Source organism: Kryptolebias marmoratus, linkage group LG1 (assembly GCF_001649575.2).
Source record: "Kryptolebias marmoratus isolate JLee-2015 linkage group LG1, ASM164957v2, whole genome shotgun sequence".
Classification (NCBI taxonomy): domain Eukaryota; kingdom Metazoa; phylum Chordata; class Actinopteri; order Cyprinodontiformes; family Rivulidae; genus Kryptolebias; species Kryptolebias marmoratus.
The window spans coordinates 26,463,843-26,487,193 of record NC_051430.1 but is presented as its reverse complement, the minus strand read 5'-3'; the positions used below and the strand labels follow the sequence as shown (position 1 = coordinate 26,487,193).

At 41.2% G+C, this 23,351-nt stretch overlaps 3 protein-coding genes across 7 annotated transcripts in view; 1 reads left to right on the top strand and 2 right to left on the bottom strand.

Moving 5' to 3' along the window:
* LOC108233555 (serine/threonine-protein phosphatase with EF-hands 2) overlaps positions 1-5,342 on the bottom strand; it is a 13,345-nt gene extending 8,003 nt beyond the window's left edge. Inside the window, exons 1-11 of the mRNA XM_017412103.3 lie at positions 5,233-5,342; positions 4,176-4,580; positions 3,414-3,473; positions 3,301-3,309; positions 2,399-2,526; positions 2,270-2,324; positions 2,013-2,188; positions 1,176-1,290; positions 896-942; positions 316-482; positions 199-235 (exon numbers count right to left, since the gene is read on the bottom strand). Of these exons, the coding sequence (XP_017267592.1) occupies positions 199-235; positions 316-482; positions 896-942; positions 1,176-1,290; positions 2,013-2,188; positions 2,270-2,324; positions 2,399-2,526; positions 3,301-3,309; positions 3,414-3,465 (786 nt within the window). The 5' untranslated portion in view covers positions 3,466-3,473; positions 4,176-4,580; positions 5,233-5,342. The remainder of the gene's footprint in view (positions 1-198; positions 236-315; positions 483-895; positions 943-1,175; positions 1,291-2,012; positions 2,189-2,269; positions 2,325-2,398; positions 2,527-3,300; positions 3,310-3,413; positions 3,474-4,175; positions 4,581-5,232) is intronic.
* Positions 5,329-11,786, top strand: LOC108233739 (flavin reductase (NADPH)-like). Of its 2 annotated transcripts, none has more exons than XM_017412388.3 (5): positions 5,329-5,463; positions 7,777-7,937; positions 9,518-9,719; positions 10,202-10,366; positions 10,529-11,786. In XM_017412388.3, the coding sequence occupies exons 2-5, from the start codon at positions 7,803-7,805 to the stop codon at positions 10,684-10,686; spliced, it is 660 nt and encodes a 219-aa protein (XP_017267877.1). In that variant the 5' UTR covers positions 5,329-5,463; positions 7,777-7,802; the 3' UTR covers positions 10,687-11,786. The 2 variants fall into 2 exon arrangements, with proteins under 2 accessions (XP_017267877.1, XP_017267878.1); XM_017412389.3 differs by lacking the exon at positions 5,329-5,463 and adding an exon at positions 5,562-5,607.
* On the bottom strand, positions 11,678-23,351 carry LOC108233738 (long-chain-fatty-acid--CoA ligase ACSBG2-like). Of its 4 annotated transcripts, none has more exons than XM_017412385.3 (15): positions 23,058-23,351; positions 22,140-22,213; positions 21,850-21,983; positions 19,537-19,820; positions 18,599-18,687; positions 17,225-17,345; positions 17,069-17,149; positions 16,763-16,912; positions 16,022-16,189; positions 15,755-15,936; positions 15,452-15,682; positions 14,863-15,080; positions 12,959-13,098; positions 12,628-12,871; positions 11,678-12,409 (listed from the first exon to the last, which is right to left on the bottom strand). In XM_017412385.3, exons 2-15 carry the CDS (start codon positions 22,199-22,201, stop codon positions 12,318-12,320), a joined length of 2,196 nt encoding a protein of 731 aa, XP_017267874.1. In that variant the 5' UTR covers positions 22,202-22,213; positions 23,058-23,351; the 3' UTR covers positions 11,678-12,317. The 4 variants fall into 4 exon arrangements, with proteins under 4 accessions (XP_017267874.1, XP_024860842.1, XP_024860844.1 ...); XM_025005074.2 differs by lacking the exon at positions 23,058-23,351 and adding an exon at positions 22,833-23,004; XM_025005076.2 differs by lacking the exons at positions 21,850-21,983; positions 22,140-22,213; positions 23,058-23,351 and adding an exon at positions 20,540-20,556.

Here is a 23,351-nt window from a genome sequence, read left to right as displayed (position 1 = left end):
CCCTTTAACCTGCCTGACTCGTCAAGAGGCAGATGTCCTGCAGTGATTCAGTTTAATGACCTGAAATCCTCTTAGCTGACAGGAGGAGAGGCCATCATTCTGCGCTGAGGACGGTGAGCTTTATTTATCAAGCTGGAAACGTGCAGGCGACAGGAACACACCTTCGAGGCGTTAACATGAAGCCGTCACCAAACCTACCTTGTATTTAGTCAGCACCTCCTTGGTGAAGCCGTACCTTTAAACACAAGAGAGGAAAACGTGCGTTGGCGTTTAATACGTGAAAACCTGATCCATGTTTAGATGTGCGGTCCTCACCTCAGGTTGATTAAATGGTCCTCATGGTTCCCCCTGTTCAGGTAGACGTCACACGGGTAGACGAGCAGGAACGAGAAGAGGATGAGGAGGATCTCGATGGAGTCTTTGCCTCGGTCCACAAAGTCTCCGTTAAACACGTAGGGCCTCTCCAGAGACGGCACGCCATTCTGAGACGCAGACATGACCAAAAACAGTGATGTGAAAACTTAAGAAGACCTCTATGCGCTACAACAACTTATAGAACCTAACCCAGAACGAAACAATCAGGTTTGTTTAGGTAATTACAGCAAAAACAGCTTCTTAAATGTCATTTCTTTTTAGAAAATCCTTCCAAATTTGCATCATTTTTGGGTGAATGCTGCAGTAAAACTACTTCTGCGTATTTTGTGCTATTTTAACGGTTCATAAATCAAAAGAAAAAGTGTGGAGACGTCGTGACTCGAATAGTTAAAAGGAAAGTTTTAAAAACAGACCTCCAGTTAGGGATGACTCTCAGCTAAGACCGAGCTTGATGTCTGTAAAACTGGCTGACTTCTAGCTTCAAGACAAACACAAATATTTAGTTTTTAGAGGTGCTAACCTTGTAGAAGATCAGCAGCAGATCTTCCAGCTGTCCGTGCAAATCACCTGAACAGAAGTCAGGAAAAAATTAACCTTGAAGAGCTTTCCTCGTGTACTCTAAGAAACTAGAAAAGCTTTATTTTTGGTGATGTAACTGTGTTATTAACAGGAGAAAAGGCTTCTGTTAATCAAGAACAATAACAAACTGAAATATTTGTAATCTAGACAGTGGAATCACGCAGCTTTTTATTTGGGGCTCGCAGATCCGTCAGAGATCAGAACAGGTAGCTGGATCTTACCGCAGATAGTGATTTCTTTGCTCTGGCAGGTGGAGATGCGGTTGATGTTGGGAAACATCCGGAGCAGCTTCCACGTCTCCAGGAGCAGCTGGAGGACGTAGCGCGAGTGCAGCTGCTACTGAGAGAGAGGCGAGTTAGAGAGAAGCTCCAGACAACCTGAACACCGCCTCAGGTGTTCACACTTTTGCATCTGAAAGACGGCGACTATCGATGGTTCCTGCCTGACAAATTCCTTCTCTTATAGGAATGATTTGGACACGGGCAGCTCCACTCAAAGTGACACAAAACCATAAGGATGTTAGAAAACGAAGGGATTCTTGGGCACAAAAGCTGAGCCTCGCTCAACGTTCGGAGGAGCCACAGAACCAGACTAACAAACACAAATCACGCAGGTCCAGTTTGTGACTCTTTTCTGACTAACTTCATTTCAAACAGCAAATTCTGCATCACTTTGTGTTTTTTGCGATCAGTCAGTTTGCTCCTTTTTAAAATAGGTCTCAGTTTTGGTGTTTGAATTGATTGTTTTATGTTTTATAAAACATTTTGATTCTCATCTGTCATTTTCTATTCACCTGTAGCCATTTTAAGCCTTTTTTCTGTGTCATTTTGCATTTCAAAAAGGCTACTCTGAACAGATTTTGGCTGTTTTGCACCACTTTGCAGTTGTTCTGTCATCTTTTCTTAATAGATTTCCCTTTTGCCAATCCTGTGTAATGTTTGAGCAGTTATTGGGCTTTTTAGTGTCTAATATATTTCTTTAAAGCTCTACCCCTGTGCCTCATAAGCCCATTCTGTAACCTGTCCTCACACAAACCCATCTCTCTGTTTTGCCCCTACTTTCTTGTTCCTGAAGGCCTCCAACAGCCCGACCGCCTGCTCCACCGTCAGAGGGAAGGTGAGGTGAGGCCCCGAGTAAACCTCCGGCACCTCGATGTTCTTGTAGCAGAAGTACCGCTCCCATTCTGCGTCCAAACACACTTCGTGCTCTCGGAAGATGTGCGAGATCAAATTTCCTGGAAGGCGTAGCACAGTCGGAGGTCAAGGGGTTCAGTTCGGCAGAAGGAACAGGACGGGAGGGATCAGAAAAATCTTACGTTCGCTGCTGGATGGTGTGAAGTTGTCCATGAGGTATCCGAGGAAATTATAAAGCTGCGCGGGACAGGAGGAGAAAGTCAAACTGGAGCTTCTCTTTGTGTTTCAGAAGTCTTTGGATGGTGTCTCACCTTGATCTGCGCCTGTTCTCCAGAGTACTCGATGGACTGGAAGATGTGCCAGGTGTACCTTCGTCTCATCTCTGTGCGGGCGACGTACTGACGGTACCATCGCTGGATCAGGATAGCAGCTCTGATGGCTGAAGCACAGAGTGGCGATCAGAAGCCAACATTTTCAAACATCATGCATGCGAAGTTTGTGTTGAAGTTCAGTCACTGTGAGCTGCTCACACTCAGAGAGCTCAAACCTCCGCCGAGGCCACAGAGTGATTAAAAATAGTTTGATCCAGATCATAATCTGTATCAGATCCATTGTTTTTGTTTCAACCCCAACATTTCCTAAACATTTCATCCAAATCTGTTCGTTAGTTTTTACCTGACCTTTGCTGACAGACAGACAAACCAACGGATACAACCAGAAACAGAAGGGTCACATGTCGGAGCAGAGAGAAGGTTTTAACAAAGGGTGACCTTTGACCTTTGACCCCATGAACCTTGAACTCAACAGGCATCATCATTTTCAATTGACCTGTGAAGTGTCCGACTGTGCATCTATGTCACAGAGGAAAATTTGAGCAAAAGGTCATCTGGAACTTTGACCTTTGACCCCATGAACTTTGAAACCAGCAGGCATCATCTTTGACCCATGAGGTGTCCAGCTGTGCAGTTTGACATTCCTGTTATACAGCTGCAGAGTCAGAGCCATGACCTTTGACCTTAAACTTTGACCGGATCGCCACCAAAATCTAATCACTTGTTTCTTCTACCATGTTTGACGTTTCATGAAAATCCGTTCATAACTTTCTTTGGTGGAGGTAAAAACATAAACACAGTACACACACACACACACACACGGGCAGTAACATAACCATCCTTGCGGCGGGAGATAACAGGGCGGGACAGCTGCGACTTACTTGTGACGGCTGCGTGCAGCAGAGTGGAAACACAAAAAGACACCAGAGCTCATGATCACATTCAGCGAGAATATTCAGAGAAACGAGAGTCGATCTGCGGTGGCTGTTTTTACCTTTCCTGGAGTTTCTGTTGAACTGGCTGGACTTTGAGACGCCACATCCCATGACTGTTCCTGTTCAGAGCCAGACAGATAAAATGAACGTCCTTTCAACTACAGCACACATTACAGGAAGGATGAAACTTTCTGCAGCCAAATATCAACCTGTCCACATATTTAGAAGGTGTTCTGCTTCTGTCTTGGTCCCAGTTCAAAGCTTATTTCAGCAGCAGAGGAGCTAAACTCGGAGGTCATTCATGCTGTAATCCTGTTACCTGCTGGGTTCCTCCTTACCTCTGCGACTGGCCTCAATCCTGCCTGTTTTTGTCCTAATTCTGCGAAGGCTTACAGAAAACAATCTATGAATCGGACTGGGCAGAAAGGATTGTTTGAAATGTCAGCCTCTCATTTAAGATCGACAAATGAAAAGGTTGTTTTTACCGATGAGAATCTATGATACACGCCAACGTTTTCTGATTTCAACAATGTGGGAAAGTTTTGAGCTGTTAAATTAACTATAAACCTGACTTTTGTAGCTTGTCGAGATAGATATAGCAGCCAGTCCTTATATGTCATTCGTGGTTTTCTAATGAAAATAAAATTAGTTGAAAATTTGGAGTTAATGCCAGGTGAAGATAAATACTTAGGACTCTTAAGATGTTTTCTGTTGTCTAAGATATGCAGCATGAAAATGCGTTGAGCAATCTTTTTTTATATATAAATTAAATTGCTCATTCAAAACCAATCAGTCTGGATCTTTAAGTCTGCTTTACTTACGTGACCACCTTCTTTATCCAGTCACCACTTCCCGGGTTATTTGCAGTTTCGGTGAGGATTTAAACAACAATTTGCCTTGTTGCATTCTCCACGAGTTCACCTGGATCAGATCAGGAGCTGAAGTTCGGAGGTCCGATTATTGTAGGACGATTAAAAAAAAAACAAAAAAACAGCGGAAAATCATTACAGAGGCTTCATGTCAAAGGCTATCCTGAGCGTCTCGTCCTCCTTCGGTCTGCTGGAGCTTCTTCAGTCACAAAATCAAAGCACCGAGCCACAAGTGGATTACCTGAGCTAATGACTTGATGCGACTAGAAGAGTCTTTATGGTGGCAAGAAGGAGGCCGGCATCTGTTTACAGAAGGATTTTTCACTCCAGACGCCCAACTTGGTGTTTACATCTGATCTGAATTTAATGAAGCGAAGCAAACATTTTTTGTTCAAAATGGGGTTTTAAGGAGTCCTTGTAAAATTTTACCACTTTTTATTGATTGTAGATTCATCTTTCACTGCAGCTGAGCTGAAATCTGGTTAAACAAAACATAAAAATCTTCATAAAAACGGATCGTGCTTCAGATGCCAGGATGTCCCCATCCGCATGATGATCTGAATTCAGAGATGTTAGAAGATATTAACTTGATGCATGTACTGTGGGTTTTGGAACTAAAAAAAGGCATGTTTCTAGTTAAAATCCTGATCTTCAGATCTCAAAAACGAAACAAAATGAAGTAAAAATGACAAAATTCTGACACCCAAAACTTTTTAAATTGTTAAAGGTAATATTTGAGCCAAAGCAGAATCACCAGAAGTGAACCCAGAACCTGAAGACAAGCAGATATATGGTCAGGAGCTTTAATTTGTCTAATTTAACAAACTTGAAACGAACAAGCTGATATGAAAATATTTACATGCAGTGCATTGACTCAAATTATCACAATCACGTTCACAGAAAATGTATAACATTATAATTAAAATAAACTTTAAACATGATTAACTTAAACAGTTCAGATTTCACGCGATAACCTATATATATTTTGTTTAAAATCACAGAAACTTACTGTTAATTTGATTTGTCAAAACCCACACTCAAGTTGTTTTACTGAGAGAAGCTGTTTCACAAACGCACCAGAACGTTGCTGCTCTTGAACGCAACTCTAAACGTGTAAACAAAGATGGCGTCGGCGAGCGGAAGCTAAGCTAAGCTAAGCTAACGCGGATATTTTTCCTTATTTGTTTCCTACTAACGACTGTCCCTGCCAGGCGCTTTATCTGAGATGCACCTAACACAGGTATGTATTTATATCTGATTTAAACGACATGAATTCGTTCAAATAAAAGAAAAGAAAATGCGTGAATTAAACCCGTTGGCTGAATGTAAGAGGTCAAAGTTCACCAGGCATCCTGTTTTGTAAACATTCACTCCTGTCTGTAAGGTCAGACTTTCTGTTACTAAATATTCATTATTACAGCCTCATATTTGCTCTGATTGGCATGAAGGTTATAGTTATAGTGTTAAACTTTACAGATATAAATAATGTTTATGTTTTTTGATGTTTGTTACTCAGCTTTGCTTAGTTTTTAAACACTTTCTGTAAAGCATTTATTCGAATCAGCCGGTGCAGAAGGAGACATTTAACCTTGTTTTAGTTGTTAGTTTTGTTAACCTTGTTTTAGTATTAGGGTTAGGTCTGTGCAATTGTCAGCGCGGGGACCATTTAACTGTATTTTAATATTAAACCAAAAATTAAAGCAGCTTTATTATTTTGCAGAAAATAAGTCATTCTTCTCATTTTATGACCTAATGTTTGAAATTATGCTGTTTAGATAAAGACACCATTATATTTGAAGATGTTTAACAAAGCTATAATGTTCCCAAAGTCTTTTTAGTTTGACTTTTATAGCTTTATTGTAGAACAGGGATTGTTCAGGCACAAATCAGATGTAATTATGTGTTTATATTTCTTTCTTCTCTACCTAAGGGCTTTTTATTTAAAGACAACATAATAATGAGCAGATATTTCATTGAACAATCTCGTTTAAACAAACATTTCACAGTTTTTTCTTTTAGTTGCTTTAAAAATTAGCAGTTATGCGGTTTGTTTTATAAAAGTTAAGTTATATTTGATGCATTGTGTCGTGCACAAAGCAGCTTCGTTCCTCATTTAAAACAAATTGCAGAGACGGCTTCTTTAAAAGCTAAAAAGTCTTACAACATCAGCTTATTTGGGGTACAAGAGGAGATTTTTCATTTCATGCCTCTTATATGCCTCTTTTAGTTGAAACATTTCTTTATCTGATTTACAACTTGACAGTAAATTCAGTGGAAACAAAAATTTCACTAAGATTTTAAAAGACACCATTCTAAGTTAGATCTATCTTCTCTGTCTGTGTGATGGCTACTCTCCCCTGATTTCTGCAGTTTCACCGCCAAACAGCGGTTTGTGGCTCTTAATTAATTATAACGCCAGGCAGCTGACCTGTTTTAGCTCTTGGCCCAAACATTTCTTCTGTTCAGCAGAAGAGAGAACATGTTTCTTTCAACAAGGGCTCGTTGTCGTCAGCGGTCTGGGTTGAATTAATTATCTTTGTGGCAACGGAGGATGATCAGTTTGGTTTCTCTCGTGTTCGAGGAGGATACCAAACAAATAAAGGATCGTTCTGAGGACGAACAGCTTCCAGCTCCATCCCTGAAGGAGACACGAACTCAGATGTTACGACTCGTCTTATCTCACTTATGTCAGAAATCTACAAGCTGATGGCAGAAATCATTAATCCTCAAGCTGTGTTTTATTTTTTAATAATATCCAATCATTGAGTTTTAAACACCTCCCAATACTAGAATAATGAAACCCAGAAAACCGATTTATCCACGAGGTTTTAAATTATTTATCAGAGAAACTTTTAGGATCAGACTTTAACCGGACTATACCACAACACCTTTGGGTTTATTTTATTTTAATCGTCAGCTCCGTGTCATAGGTGAGGAGAAATAAGCCTTTACATTTATTTTTATTTTTCTTTAAAATAAAACAACTTCAACACTTAACACAAACCGATTAGTTACAAAAACACCAGCTTGGTATTTCTGTTGCAAATATCGGCAAAACTTCTCCCTAAAGTTCACATTTTCACAGATTTTTCTTTCACATCTGATCAGATGAAATTTTAATTTCGACTTTCAGCTAATAAATTAAAGTTATAGGTCAGCTTCAAACATGTTTCTTTAGGATCTAACTTGTTTAGTTTTTTCTTTCTTGAAAAGAAAATAAGTTTTTCCTGCTTAGCTGCTGAGTAGAGAAAAAAAAGTTTTGTTTCAGATGTTTTTGATCCTAATAATAAATAAAATAACCAGAATTAATAACTAACTCTTGCAGTTTATTTTAAAAATACAGTTTAAAGCTTGTGCTGATTCTTGTAACGAATGCATGTTTATTTATTTTTTGCTTAAATAGTAATAAGGAAGTGTTGTTTTGTTTCTTTAATTTCATGAAATACAAACAAATTTTGTTTCAGATATGAGCTCAGTCATGTGAGGAACTAAAACCAGTCAGAGGGCGTCTTTTATTGCCCCTAATAATCCTTGTTTTTCCACCGCGGCGCAGTTAGTCCGAACTGTCGACGTCTGAAGATGAAGATCGCCCTGCTGGGAGCCACGGGGCAGACCGGGCAGTATCTGGTCAGACAGGCGCTGGAGCAGGGTCACACGGTCACCGCCGTCGTCAGGAACCCGGAGAAGCTCGTCGTGCGTCATGACAACCTGAAGGTAACCGCTCAGGGTCAAAGGTCGCGCTGATTAGACACCTTCTTTTGTGTCCCTTCCCTGCAGCGCTCAAAGTCAGATCTGCTATGAAAGGACCAAAAACTTGAAGCGTTGCACGAAAAGATGATTATATTTTACTCTCAGCTCTGGTTTAAATACTGTTAAATTCTCACAGTCGTGTCTCTGTTGCACTTATCAGTACGCTGTTATTGTTAAGTTATTCATTAATAAACACAGTTTAGTTTGGATTTGAAGCTCTTCCATGTTGCTGCGCACTAAATACACAACACAGCTGTAAAATACAAACAAATCAACATTTAGGGTTATTTCTGATCAGTATTTTCTGTTTTACTTTAGATACCCAACCTATTATGGACGCTACACCAATAATTATGTTAGATTTATGTGACTTAGGTCTTATTTTAAACAAAAAAAAACATTTACATCTTAAACAAATCTGCATTTTTTTGGATGCAGGACAAACATTCTTTGGAAATATTTGACCAAATTTATGGAAGAAAATAAAGGTGGACTAGGATCACCTTTATCTGTACTTTGAACATTTTCAGTTATTATTATTTAGCTGAAACTTTAAGCCTAATGTATATTTTTATTTGTATTTTAGATAATGTGTGCTTTTAAAACTTTGAATGCTCGTTTTTTGACACTAATAAATGAATCACATGTGATTTATTAGGAAATAATTGGAGTAAAGGATAGTTTTGTTGGCATATAACTAATAACCTGTATTTAAAAACCTCATTGTTGATAAAACAGCTAAAATCATCTTTATAAAACTCAAAACAACATCCAAACTTTAGATGAAATCCTGAACAAACTTTAACTTTTAGTTTTAAATTAACAATGACTGTGATTTCTCCATCTGGATTCTTGTATTTGTGGCAGAAAATACATTTTTTAACATCATCAGAATAATTAAAACGTAAACGCTTTATCCTAGGCTTATTTCCTGATAGACATCATATGTCAAAAAAAATCATTACTGCCGTGGATTTATGTTTACTCCTTGCAAAAAGAGTCATAGCATTGTCATGGAAGAGTACCAGTAACCGAAATTTATTAACTGGATTAATGAAATGTCCACAACATTACCTATGGAAAAGATTACTTGTATCATAAAAGGGAAACTACCACTATTTAAAAATATTTGGGGTCCTTTTATGCAATATTTAGCGAGCATGGATATGAGGGGCGTTGCAGATGAGGGATAGTTGCTGGTGGTCCCCTGCAGTGTTCTAGAGTGATGTCCTTTGTTTGTACACTTGATCTTTTTGCTTTGAATTGTACATTCAGGTTTGTATTTTTTTAATTTTTTTGAAAACCACGTACAGTGCTAAGATAATTTGGGCTGACTCCTGGGGATGGAGAAACCGTTGTTGCTGTAACTGTTTTTTTTTGTTTGTTTGTTTTTTGGGGTTGTTGGGGGGGGGTTGGGGTCAGGCGAGTTGATGTACTGTTCTGTTCTAAAGCACTGTTATAAAACAATAAAAATAATGTTGGGGAAAAAAAAAAACGTAAATGTGGCGACGCACATTTTAGGGTCCCCGTTTCCGTGTTTCCAGGTGGTGAAGACGGACATTTTCTCCTCCGACAGCCTGAAGACTCACTTCAAAGACCAGGATGTGGTCGTGTCTTGCCTAGGCTTCCCCGCCTCCTTCTTCTCGGGGGTGACGGGCTACACGGCGTCCATGTCGGCGGTGATCGGCGCCATGCAGCAGGCCCGAGTCAACAGGCTGATCACCATGACGTCCTGGTACACCGAGCGTGAGTCAAGCACACCGTTTTTAAATTAAAAATTAGCCCAAAACACGATGTGCGCTGCTTTCGTTTGCATTTCCACAAACTCCAGAGGCAGGAAATCAATCCTGGCAATGAAAGGATTCATTGTTACATGTTATGCTCTAATAAAATTTATTTTATTTGCTGTAAATGAATCATCTGTAACAGCTTGGAGGCTGTTTGTCTGCAGGCAGCAGCTCTCAGGCTCAGAGCAAACCTGCCATCTTTAAATAAAATCAGTCAGAAACTCATAAAATGAAGGAAATGCTGATAATTCCAGCTGCAGTCCTGGATGAGGAGTCACTTCAGAGGAACTTTAACCTGATCGTGGAGGTGTGTGCGTGTGGTTGAAGCTGTTCTTCTTCTTTTATAAATCAGCAAACAAGGAATTCAGCAACTTGCAGAATAAGGAGAAAAGTAATCCCCCGGCGCCTGTTCTGATATGTTTGCGTCCGTTTGTCTGTTAGCCAACTCTGGAGCTCAGTCTTCGTACCTGATCCGGTTCCTCCTGCTGCCGATGATCAGAAGCGTCCTCAACAACATGTTTGAGATGGAGCGCTTCCTGCAGAAAACCGAGGACATCAACTGGACCGTGGTCCGGCCCCCCGGCCTCAAAAACCTGCCGGCTTCAGGTGAAAGTAACGCCGCTGTCGAGGTCAAACCGGGCGTCGCAGAAAACACTTCAAACTTGCCATTTCCTCGTGTAACCAACCCACAGATTAACCAGTTTACAGACGTTTAGTCTTTTTGTTTTTGTTCAGAAAGCTGTCGTCATGTTTGTGTTTCCTCTGCAGCCCAGGAGTTTCTGACCCACGAGGGCTACTTTGTTCCTGACAGCGGCGGTCAGCCGGCACGCAGCGCGGTGGGAAGAGGCGACGTGGCTCGCTTCATGCTCTCTTTGCTCAACAGTAACGCCTGGGTCAGACGGGGAGTCGCCATCACCACGAAGTGAGAGGAACTGACTGGATTTACCCGCCAGATGGAGATGTTCTGGTGCTCGCCGCCCACCGCCTAGCCTTCCAAAGTTTGTAGTGTGATCTGTTAGAGCTCAGATTACCTGATGGGGAGCAGCCTCAGCTACTACCACATCGGATTTTTGCTCAGTATCTGTAAATTACCCGAGTTACCGCCATCATTGTGTTCACTGAAGTCAGTCAGCTGTGGTGGCCATCTTGAATCAGGTTGACTACATCCTATAATTACTTTCTGAAAGTTTCAACAAAATGAGATATTTTGCTAACAGAGAAGCAATCACACAGGTCATTACATGATCCTACGCCAATTCTAAGGATAGGTAATATTTAATAAGGTTTTCGGCTGAGAAATTAGAAACAATTTTCTGGTTCTGCAGTTCTTTTTTGCTCCTAAAATAATTTAGAAAATAATTAAATTCTTATTTAGGCCTATTTCTTTTTGTTTTTTTAACTTCAGTAAACCGAAAAAAAAATGATTACTGTCTCTAATGATGCATCTGATGATTGTCTTAACTCATCAGGTTTAACGTGTTCTTGCTTTATGTGCTTTAAAATCCTTTGCCTTTTTTAAATGAAGTTTGTGTTTCAGGGAACGACACGATGTTCCTACTTTCAGCCACACGAGGGCAGCATCGAGCCAGAACCCAACTAACAAATCTGTTTTTAAACAAGGGGAAATCTCTGAAGATGTTTCTCTAAAACATGGGCAAAAAAACTGAAAATGTAAAATTCCCGTGACCCCTGAAAGGTTTTCTAAACAAAAGAAAACCATAAAAGTCAACTGTGGCACCTAAATTTAAATAAATAGTTGAACTTGATTCATTGAAAACAAAAAACATATTTTAGTTTAATACATACAAGAATCTGTAATTAGAAGTTTTTAACATTCTGCGCAATATTTGAGGGATTTTTTTGCCTTAAGGGTCGAAATGCAACAATAATTTGTTTCTGTGTTTTTGTACAATCCTGCATCGGGGAGCAAAACAGCTGCGCAGATTTACGTGTTTTATACGTTCTGATGTAAAAAAGAAAAAAGGTTAAGAATCAGAAATAAATGCATGTGTTCTCACTTGTTAAATTTCTTCCAAATCACATATTTTTATTGACGATTTCCTGAAAATCTTTTGCAAAATAAATACATTTCAAAAGGAGTCAAACTGTACAAGAAGCAGCACAAACTTACTCTGATTTCACTGAAACTGATTTACAAATCTGCACATGTGAGTGGATAAATACAAACAGATATATATCTTTTATACTCGCTTTATAAAAATACTTGTCCGCCTACAGCTTGAGAGATGTTTTTTTGTCTTACAAACACATCCTGACATGTAGAAACTGTTGGTTTTTAGATCCTACAGCGTCAGAAATAAAATCTTATGATCCAGACTCTTCAGTCAATGTGGGTTCACATTTACGAAAATTTCTGTTAAAAAACTATAAAAATGTAAGAAGTTGACTAATCTTTAAAGTGATAAAAGTGAGCGTTGTCTGTTGGTGTTACTGAGATTTATCTTTGAATGTTTTATGTATAAAACACGAAGCTGATGCAACAGAAAGTGAAGATTTTACAGTAAAACGTCAAACTTTCTCCTTCGAGCCGTAAAGTCTACTGCTTCTCTGCAGCCACTGCGTACATCTTGTTGATTTTGTCCTGGTACATTTTCACAACAATGGGCCTCCTCAGTTTCAGGGTGGGTCCTGCACAGACAAACCAAAAGATGTAAACTTTAAAGTAAATATCCAGTTTTTTTCTTTTAAGACGTCAGATCTGCTGCAGAGATTCAACCCCTGCTGCACAAACAGACCTGCAACAACGTTTGGGTTTAAATAACCGATGAGTTAAACAATAATACTTCCTCCTTCCCCGACAATAACTTTTCCATCAGATAACAGAAGAGAGGAAAACAAGTGCTGACCCAGTTCTCCTCCGGTCACGGAGAAGTCCCGCTCCAGGATGACCCACTTCTGGACCTTCTGGGCGTTGGATGTTGACCGGACGTTGACTCGCTCCATCCCCTCCTGGATGGCTTTGTAGACAGCCGCCTCCTTGTCGCCTACGATCTCCGACACCTTGGTCGCCTTGACGCCGAGCTGCCGGCAGAAGTCCAGAGCTTCGGGGCTCAGGTCGTCCGTGGGCTCGCCGTTGTCGTCCATCACGCACTGTGGATGAAACGACAGCAAATGAAGGCGCAGTTATTGAGTTAGGGGTGCAGCGGCTGGGACTCGGTTACTTTGAAGCTCGGTTACCTTGAGCGTGAGGAGCATGGAGAGGAACTTGAGCTTGTCTCCGATCAGCATGGCGTTGCTGATGATGGGCACCTCGATCTTCACCGCCTCCTCGATGGGGACGGGGGGGATGTTCTCACCGCCGGCAGTGATGATCAGCTCTGCACAGAAAGAACAAATGCTTTTTATTTCAAAGCGAGACAGTGACGCTTCTAGTCCATGAAAGGGTTTAGGTTATAGTTGTCACACTGAATTTATGAGAGTAATCAATGATCTTAATGGTTTTGCCCTCTTGTTTGTGTTTCTGGGCGTCTCTGTCGTCCAGATCCCTCATGAACCTTGGACAGATTTTACCAAGCGACAATTGGAGACAACCCAATTCAAGATGGCTGCCAACTAACCTTTAGAAAACACTAAAACGGACCCAACTCAACCAGTTTTACAGATGCAGAGCTAAGATTTGGTGCGGCGGCAGCTGAGAGTCGTCCTCAACACTCTCAGCCTGCTGACATTAATTTAAAGATTCAACCTTATGTTATTTTTAAATATAAACTTCAGTCTAAAACTCTGGCATGAAAGGCGGCGGGTGATATGCATTCCCAAAAGGAACACCAGGCCTTTAATCCTATTAAAACATTATCATTAATGTTTTAAAACAAAACCAAACAGACAGCCTAATGGTGACAGAGTGCTTTTCTTTCTGTTTTTATGTCGTTGTTTTCTTGTGTTTGTTGTGAAACGTAAGACAGCGAGTCGGAGGAAACTTTCTGCCACAGTTAATGGCAGACAATAAAGTTTATCTTCTCTTATTCAAATCAATTTTAGGTCAAACTTGAGAATCTGAACTCATCGTGTTTAAGTTTACTGACTCCAGGTGGTTTTATTAGTGTGCGAATTGTTTTGTTTTTCTGCATCTTTACTGTCAGAAAATCAGGGTTTTTTTTTTTTTTTACTTTCGGGGGTCAAACAGGTTTATGAGGCTAAAGCCGCCGAAACCAAAGCTGCTTAGTGAGAATAAAAGCTAAAAGAGAGGGTTTATTTGTGCTACAAAGTGTGTGAGAAACGTTTGTGTTTGTGCAACAATGTCCTGAATACCAAACAGTCATGAAACCCTCTCAGATGAGACAAAACGGTTTTATAATGTAGATCGTATCGGATAACAGAGTTCCTTCTATTCTAAAGGAGCTTTTATTCTTAACGCTGTTTAATGTCAAAATAATGTCGAAACACTGGTAGACCTCGGGTTTTTGGAGGTCAGGCCTTTCAGAAGGGTCATAGAATATATATAAGCTCTGCTATAACTCTAAACTTTCTAATATTTCATGTTCTTTTGACCAAACTGGTTATTTTCTTCTTTCTGGATGTTTCCACTGAAATGTAAGGAGTTCCTAATTAATCTTCTATTTTAATGTTATTTATTTACTCTCTGAACTCTTTGTAACAAAATGTGTGTTCGTTTGGCGTTCAAGCCATCAGTAGTTATCATTTTACCCGAGTTAATGATGCTGCCTAACATTTACAATACTGTGCAAATGTTTTCAACCAGAACTATTTTTGCCAGAGTTTCTTGGAGATTTAATTTCTCTTGACTTTATCTGTAGGTGTTTTAGACGTTTGAAGCTTTTTTTTTTTTACTCCATTTTACTAAATCAGAAAGCCTGTGGGAATGTTGCTCAGGAGCATTTTAACAGATTACACAAACATCTGGCGCCTTGGAAGCAGAATCGAAAGAAATGACAGACGATTCAAGACCGTTTCCATCAAACTGGATGCATACTTTTTAAAGTCTGTAACTCACTTTCGGCCATAAAGTGGCAACATTTGTGTAAAATGAATAAATGTGCACAGAGAAAATCAGACTAAAAGATAGAAACAACTTGCCACTGAAGTGCTGATTTGATCCTAAAAGCAGAGGTTCGGCTCACCCTTGATCCTTCCTGTGATGTACAGGAAGTCGTCCTCGTCGTGTTTTCCCAGGTCTCCAGATTGCAGCCAGCCGTCCTCGTCGAGAGCCTCCGCCGTTTTGTCAGGCATGTTCAGGTAGCCCATGAAGACGTGACGACCCCAGAAGCAGATCTCTCCGTTCCCGTCCGCATCTGGATCCTGCAGCTTCGTCTTGCAGCCCGGCATCACTTTTCCACAGCTGCAAACCAGAAGTCAGAGACACTTTTGGCTTCTGATCCATTATTTTATTTATACAGCTCAGCAATGCTTTTAGCTGCAGGAATCACATTTTTTCAGAGTTCCTCTGAAGCAGCACTAAGGAGCAAACTCAGCAAGAAGCATAAAGTAGGAACAAACCTCCTGATGGAGTTAAACAAAATGAAATATTTGGCTTGCACTCATCTAAAACAGCCACCTGTCAGCAGATTCATCAAGATGGTTCAGCTGCTAATTTAACCTGAAGCCCTAAACAGCTAAACTCACTCCTGTTAAACATCACAATCACAGATTTGAACCACATCACCTTAAAAACAAAAAACATCTGAAGCCCCATAATGCTTTGCTGCTGACCTTCCAATGCGATACTCCGCAATGGAGAGGGTGTGCGGGCCGGAGCTTTCGCTCATGCCGTAGAGCTCCCTCACTGGGATGTTCAGGCTCAGGAAGTACTCCAGGGTCTCTTTGGTGATGGGGGCAGCGCCGGTGCAGCAAATCCTGCAGCGGTCGAAACCCAGGGCGGCCCGGACCCTCTTAAACACCAGACTGTTGGACAACATGAAGCCCCACGGCACCACGTTCTCCCTGAAGCACAATTAATGTTAAATGTGCAACTAAATGAATAAAAATGGCTACCAATGGTGACTGCAGACTCACCCCTTCATGGCACTGTAGTTATACTGGAGGCCAATGGACTTGGCCCAGTCCGCCAACCTCTTCTTCAGAGGAGACCCTTTGGCACCGACAGCCTTCATCTTCTCCTGCATCTTCTCCCACACCCGAGGAACCCCCAGGAAACCAGTGGGGCGAACCTCTTTCAGCGTGTTCACTAAGGACCCCTGGGGACAAAAAAAACAACCCAACCAGTCAGAAACGACCGACCGCCAACGGCTCCGCGTCTCTGCAACGAGAACTCCTCCGCACCTTGAGGGCGTCAGGCTCAGCGAAGTAGGTGGTTCCTGCGAAACTCATGCAGACCCAGATGTCGATCATCTGGGCTGCGACGTGGCTGAGCGGCAGGTAGCTGACGATGACCTCCTGTTTGCTGTTCGGATTTAAAGCAACGGATGCCGTTCGGGCCGTCCACGTGATCTGATGAGGGAGAAGACAAAGGGTTGTGAATTTTTAGCAGCTTTTCAAACAGCAGCCTAAAAAATGGAGCAGGAAGGGTTGTTACAACTTGATAAACGCGTCCTTTAACTCAAGGGTAGGCAACCCTGGTCCTTGAGAGCCACTATCCTGCATGTTTTCCTTGTTTCCCTGCTCCAACACACCTGTTTCAGTGGTTAAATCACCTCTTCTTGTTCTGCAGAAGCCTGTTAATCACCCATTGATTCAAATCAGCTGTGTTGGAGCAGAGAAACAAGTAAAACCTGCAGGATAGTGGCTCTCTAGGATCAGGGTTGCCCACTCCTGCTTTAACTTATATCCTTTAACTAAAGAGTCATTAGTGACGATCTTTAAGTCAACATGAACTGTCTTTTGGGCCTGAAGGGTAGGAATTAGCCATGCTGCACTCTTTTGATGGATTTTTTTGCAAGCCCAATGCAGCTTACTGGTGTCTAAACTAAGAAATAATGAGAAAGTTGTCGATCTTATCCAGGAATGTTCCCGGTTCAGTCGCTTTTGACGCAACGAAAAAGGCGAAGCCTCCCTGTGACATACGTTGTCGTGGCTCAGCATGACTCCCTTTGGGTTTCCAGTGGTTCCAGATGTGTAGATGAGAGTGCAGCACTCATTGGCCCGCTGGCTGTCTATCACAGCATCCAGTTGCTCGTTGGGCACGTCTTCTCCGAGCTGCATGAACTCGCCCCACTGCAGAAACATAAAGTCTACATTAAACCAAGACAAAACTGAGCCTCAGCTGCTTTGCTTCAACTACAGATAAAAAAAAGATAATATCCTTGAAATAAAACATTATTGGTGTCACTGGGATTTATCAGGTTAATCAGGTTTGCTGTGTTTACTTACGGTGTAAAGGAACGGTGTTTTCTGCTGCAGCTCGCCTTTATACTGAACGATGGCTTTCAGGTGAGGCAGCTGATCTTTAACCTGATGGAGGAGACACAAACTCAAAGTCATGTAGTTTCTTTAAAGTGACGCGCTGACAGAGACGGCGCTCCTGACCTTCAGGATTTTGTCGAGTTGTTTCTGGTTTTCTACAATCAGGACGTTTGCCTCGCAGTTGGCGGCGACGTACTGACAAGCTTCAGGTGAGTTGGTCGTGTAAATTCCTGCTGCCAGACCCCTTTAAACACAAACAAACAAAAAATATAAATCTGCACAATTAATGAATGATTTACTGCTAAAGTATGTTCTTTTTCTGGCACAGAGTGGCTAATAATTACATACAGTTTGAACAAAAGTTACCTTATTGTTTGTTAATCTTTAAACCTTAAAAATTAAATTTTAACAAGCTTTTACAAGAAAAACATGTCGCTGTTTTATTCCCATTCTCTTCTTCCCTTCATAAAAACCAAGTTTATCTCTTAGAGCTTTAGTATCTCCAGCAGCTTTTGTGTTTTTTGATTTATTTATTGTTTTACTAAAACTTCAATGAGCAATTTTAGAAAATACTGAAGTTTGTAAAATCAACAGACTCCAACTAAGCTAAAAAATCAAGATAATCCTCACCTGGAAGTCGAAGAATTAAGTAATAAATTATTTTAATGAAAGTATAATCAACTATTGTTTTGTTAAATAAACTCAACTCAGCTTTATTTATAAACTACTTTTCAAACTCAAAGTAAAAATCAAAAATAAGATTAAACAAAAAGTTGATAAAAATAAACAAACAGAAGAATAAATGCATAAAAACAATAAACTTAAAGGCAATAAAATCAATCCCTGAATTATGCCATATTTCATTTCATTATAATCTCTGAAACATTATATTTTTAATGATAGCTTCTTTAAAACCTTTTATAAAATAACACTAAATTTCCTGAAGAAATGCATATCACACTCAGAGTACGTGTTGGGAATGACTCTCAGCTACTACCACGCCAACATTTAGCTCAGTGTTTGTAAAACTGACTGAGTTTATGAAATGTCTTTGCGTTAACTGTAGCGACCATCTTGAATCCTGCTGACTCCAAACGTGAATCGTTTGTAGATCTACGTCCGATTTGAGTTTTGTTAAAGTCCGTCCAGCAGTTTGTGAGATATTTTGCTAACAGAGAAACATGGAAGTGAGGCGACAACAAGAAACGAGTAAAACCGATCATTCACGAGAAGCAAACATTTAAAAAAACAGATTAAAAGCCAGGATTGGAAGCTGTGAGATTTATAGATGGGAAAAGGATTCTCTGAGCTGCTGTGGCTCATTTCTACACAGCACTGATTACAAACCATAATGCTTTCACCTGCATTGTTTTTTTTTTAGTTTTTAAACTACATCAGCCCAAACCAGTTTGGTTAAGAGACAAAAATGAAGAGGCGAGGCAAGAAAAGCACACAGAGAGCGAAGCGGGACTCTGTGCTCCTGACGTGGGACCTCACCCCGCCAAAACGCAGCCCACGTCTGCGATGAACCACTCTGGAGAGTTGAATCCCAGGATGCCGACTCCGTGGAAACGTTCCAGGCCCAGCTGCACAGGAAAACAATGCTTTAGTAACAATCCTAATAATACTACAGCAGCACTGTGGCTCAGTTGCTGCACCTTTGACCTACAAGAAACCTGAAAAGCCACGAAACACGAGACGTAACAAGCTGTGGATTTCACACACCCAGGTTTTAGTTTTCAGCCCGGAGAGAGAGAGAGAGGACCCAACTTAAAAAGTTTGAGTAAACTATGACGCCTGGAAAGTAGTTCAGGTTTATTTCACACAAACCTCTCAGGTGAAACTGTGTTTGTTAAAAGATCAGTGGCTCAAAATGTGAGAAGAAACTAACTGACGGCGCGGTCGACACGTTTTAATCTTTAATCTTTTTTTTTCCAGAAGAATGCCACCAAACAAGCAAAACCTATTTATAGGTCTGGCATTCCTCCTGTCAGGGTTTGACAAGGACTTGATGAACAAAAAGGATTTAATTACTAAAAACCTAAAGCTGACACAGCAGCAGGCAGCTACAAAATGGACTTCTTTAAAGTCCGTCCAGTGGCTCATGAGATATTTTGCTCATGGTACAGACAAGCAAACCCCAACACACAGCGGACAATAAAGCTCGGGTCAAATCAGTCCCCTGGCATAAAAACAACAGATTAATTATTTGCTGTGAGCTCCAGAAACAAATCAATTATGATGTAAGATTCTTTGAAAGTTTGGGTGTGTAAGCAGGTATGGGGACTGTGCATTGCAGAAAAATGTGCCTGTCTGCAGAGTTAGAGGGATCCAAAACAGGTGTGGCCCTGTGCAATGATGTTTCCAGCGTCCGCAATATTAAAACACGGCAACGAACATATTTGTACGATGTGTGCAGAAATAATTGAACCAACCTTGAGGAAACTTTTGGCTGCTGCTCGGCACTCTTCGTAGTACTGCCTCCAGGTCAGGGTCGCCCACTGGCCGTCCTTTTTGGACATCAGAGCTGCGTGATCCCCGTGTCTTTCCACCGTCTCCAGGAACATCTGGTGGACGGTGACGGGCGTCTCCGAGCCCGGGCCCGAGCCCTCCATCCTCAGCCTGACCGCCTGGTCTCTGCTGGAGCACCACAGCTGCTCCGCGGGGGCCAAAGTTGTCGCCAGGTTGGCCGCCGACAGGGGAACGGCCCTGGGCTCCTCTGCGTTGGGACAACAGCTCCATTTACCCGCCATTGAAAGAAACAAATAGGAAGACGCAAAATACAGCGGCGAGCGTTTCGCTTATAGGCACAGCGAGGCGTGTAGGAGGAGTGGAAACATCCCTGGGGTGAGTCCCACCTGCTGTCTCATGATTTGTGGCAGTGAGGTGTAAAAAGAAGAAGGCAGCGGTGTTATCTGATACAGAACAGGCAGCGTGGAATGTGCACACTCACCCCGCCAGTCGGGTTTGTTATGAGGAACTAATGCAGCAAAAAAGACGTATTACTGAGTCACAAAATTAGGATTGTTTCCCAAAGGAAAAGACTCAGATCTCTCTCTTGTTGTTTCCTTTCATAATTCTACTTTCTATTATTTTCTTTCGCTAACACGTTGTTTTATAAAAGGGGCTCTGTTATTTGGTTTGACACTTGAGCGTGCAGATCTGCCTCCAGAGTGACGTTTAGTGCCTGTTCACACCTTTCACGTGATTCAGCTGCAGGTGGTCGGCTGTGAACCCGGCGTTCACACCTGGCCGTTTGAATGTTTTGTGTTTTGTTTGTCATCGTGTATCGATTACGCTCACTGTTTGCAGGCCTGTCAGTGAGCAACAAACAGGACCTCAGCATTACAATACATTCAGACATCTGAACTGTGCTATTATTTTTGACATTAACGCGGTTCAAAAGCATTTCAGGCTTCACTTGACGAGCTTAATTACCTCACAGGGGCAATGTTTGAGAAATAAAAGTTGCGTAGGAGGATTCGTGACTTCACAAACCTCAGAATCCATCACAGAGCGCTGACGGGTATCAGCTGCTTCACTGTGAACTTAACATCCAAGCTGTGTTTGATTAGATTAATTTAACACAACATAAGGCTGCTCAGACTGTTGACACAGCACGTTATAGCTTACAGCGACCACAGCGGGTCAGAAAACAATCAGAACAAACATTAAACCGAGCAGAAACTCACACTGTGCCCTGGTAATCCTCTCTGATCAATAACATCCCAACAAAGCAGACAGATTCTCATAAACACTCCATTTTAAACTTATAGCCGACAAAACAAATGAGCAAAAGTTGTATCTTCAGAATATTCCAAAGAATGGCTGCTTAACTGTCTAAAGCAGATTTCTTTTTACCTGAAGAGGTCCAGGTAGTAACGCCGCTGCTTCTATCGGGTCACATCAGTTTAGTAAGAGGTCCTACAGCTCAGCTCGGGACAGATTATGTTCAGACTATTAAACTTTGAATGTGTTTTGAGGCCATTCATGCCTTTTTTTAGTGCTATCCAAATACAATCGGAGTACCCAAGGTGAAACTAAGCAACAGGTCTGAACGGAGCCTTTAGACCTAATTTACAGCACCTCAGTGTGTTTTCTTTTATCTCGTTTTAGATGCTGCACCAGACTCGTCAGATTTTTTTAAAATCATACATTTTTATACAAGAAAACCCGCAAAACCATCATTCTTTTTTAGGTTTATTTATCACACCATCACATTAATCGTGTTTTCTAAAAGTTTAACCTAAATTGCAACAAAAAGCAAGTTGTTCTAATGTCTTATAAATTTACCTTGTGCTGTTTATTTGACGTTTTATTTGAATTATCTGGCACATATTGCCTTTAAAACAATACAGACCATTTTGAACCACAATGAATAACCTTTAAACTCGTCAATAAGAACAACTTGAGATGCTCTGATCTGCTGCATGATAACAACGTGATTGAAAGAAGAACAAAACTTTGTGTTAAATGCTGACAGAGCAAGTTTACTTTATTAATCTGTGCAGCTCTAAAAGGCTTAAATGTTTGCTTTCAAGTTTAAACAGCTTTAGAAAATCCTTTCCCCGTTCTTTTGTGTTTTATTTAGTGGACAAATCGCTGAGAAGATTTAAGAAAACGTGTTTAAATTTTCTAGGATTCTGTTTCACCTCAAAGTTTTGCAATAATTATCTGTGAGAGGCATTTCTCCCTGATCACATTAGGTCCTCTTGTCTCCTAACGAGACAGTTGGAGTCTTTTGGTACCTGCTGAACGTCCTTCAGTGTCTCCATTCAGTCCGGGACATCCGGGAGGTTTGGTAGGACAGTCAGGGGAAATCTTTAAAACTGGATCAGCTTTTCCACCGTTTAGCTCCGTCGTTTCCTCCTGGGAGCAGACGCTGAGACATCCAGAGAGGCAGAACAAATCAAAACTGGAAATATTCAGAAATTGTTTTGCTTTCCACTTCTTTCTTTCTTTCTTTCTTTCTTTCTTTCTTTCTTTCTTTCTTTCTTTCTTTCTTTCTTTCTTTCTTTCTTTCTTTCTTTTAACATACCTGTCAGTGTTGCCATCAGCTGCTGCATCCCTGCTCACGGCTGGACTTTCTTTTAAACTCATTGTTTATATTTGCTAAAAAATACAAAAAAACATCAACAACAACAAAGGAGAAAACAAAATCAGAACTCCTCAGATGCTGATAACCGGGAGCAGATAAGACGATCTATGAAGAAACAGGACCTCTCTGCTCATTTATACGACGCTGACTTTCAGTAAAGTCGCTGCAACAGGTCAGAGCTGGTGACCGCTGAGGCTCGAACGAAACACTGATCCTCATGTTGAAACCCTAAATACTGTGCCAGAACGGCATTGCTTCATCAGCCAGGCACGGTTTATACCCTGCAACTGAAAATGCGGGCACCTTTAACCTAAATAATCAGGGAAACTCTGTCACTGCAAGTTTCTTCAGCTGAAGGGATTAGATAAAAAAATTCACATATCTGAAGACACGAGATAAACCAGCGTGTTCTGTGCTGAACATTTTTACCTTAACAAATAACACAACCAACAACTGAGTTTATCATCAGAGATAAAACAGAGCGAATCGGTCTCGCTTCGTTAACGATGATTTGTAATTAAATAAAAATAAAAATGATGTTAGATTAAGATCCATCAAGACAGCAGGCTCTCGGATGGGCTTTTAAGATTGCCCAGGTCAAGATTTTTCTGAACCAAAGTTCACAAAACTTACAAAAGTGCAGTGTGGCAACAAGGAAGTCTTTGCTTCAAATTGTGTAAAAGTGCCTCTAAGTGTCCTGTCAAGCAGAAAAAGCAGATCTCTGTCTCTTTAAATTGAACATTAAGCAGTAAAAAGCAGCCAAAGAAAGCAGCGTTAAAAATTTTAAAATGAAGGAAAAGTTAAATTAAGTCCAGCCTTTAACAGGAAACTGATGGAGTGGCTGTGAAAACACCTTACCCTGTGTGCTCTCGCAGCTGAGTGGCATCAGTCTGACAGGACCGACCCGTGCTGACCTTTGCCCCTTACCGGCGCTCGACCGTTGCCCTCCCGTGGAAAAGCAACACCCTTCAGGCAACCTGGACGAGGTCAACGCAGACTTTTCCTTCCCACCGCCTTCATCCGTGGAAACTCGCACAACCTAAAAGACTCGGCGGCACGGCTCAGAGGTCCTGACTCTCCAAGGTGAAGAGCTGAAACCTGACACTGAAACAGCGAGTGTCTGCAGAAACCCGCAGCGTTTGTGCTCAACGC

What these genes read in the sequence shown, in the direction of transcription:
- LOC108233739 (XM_017412388.3), top strand. Translation starts at nt 7,803, where the DNA reads ATGAAGATCGCCCTGCTGGGAGCCACGGGGCAGACCGGGCAGTATCTG. An exon ending in TGCGTCATGACAACCTGAAG is followed by an intron (nt 7,938 to 9,517) that starts GTAACCGCTCAG and finishes CCGTGTTTCCAG; the next exon opens with GTGGTGAAGACGGACATTTT. An exon ending in GACGTCCTGGTACACCGAGC is followed by an intron (nt 9,720 to 10,201) that starts GTGAGTCAAGCA and finishes TTTGTCTGTTAG; the next exon opens with CCAACTCTGGAGCTCAGTCT.
- LOC108233738 (XM_017412385.3), bottom strand. Translation starts at nt 22,201, where the DNA reads ATGAGTTTAAAAGAAAGTCCAGCCGTGAGCAGGGATGCAGCAGCTGAT. An exon ending in CATCACAGGAAGGATCAAGG is followed by an intron (nt 13,099 to 14,862) that starts GTGAGCCGAACC and finishes CTTTCTGTGCAG; the next exon opens with AGCTGATCATCACTGCCGGC. An exon ending in CCATGCTCCTCACGCTCAAG is followed by an intron (nt 12,872 to 12,958) that starts GTAACCGAGCTT and finishes TTTCATCCACAG; the next exon opens with TGCGTGATGGACGACAACGG.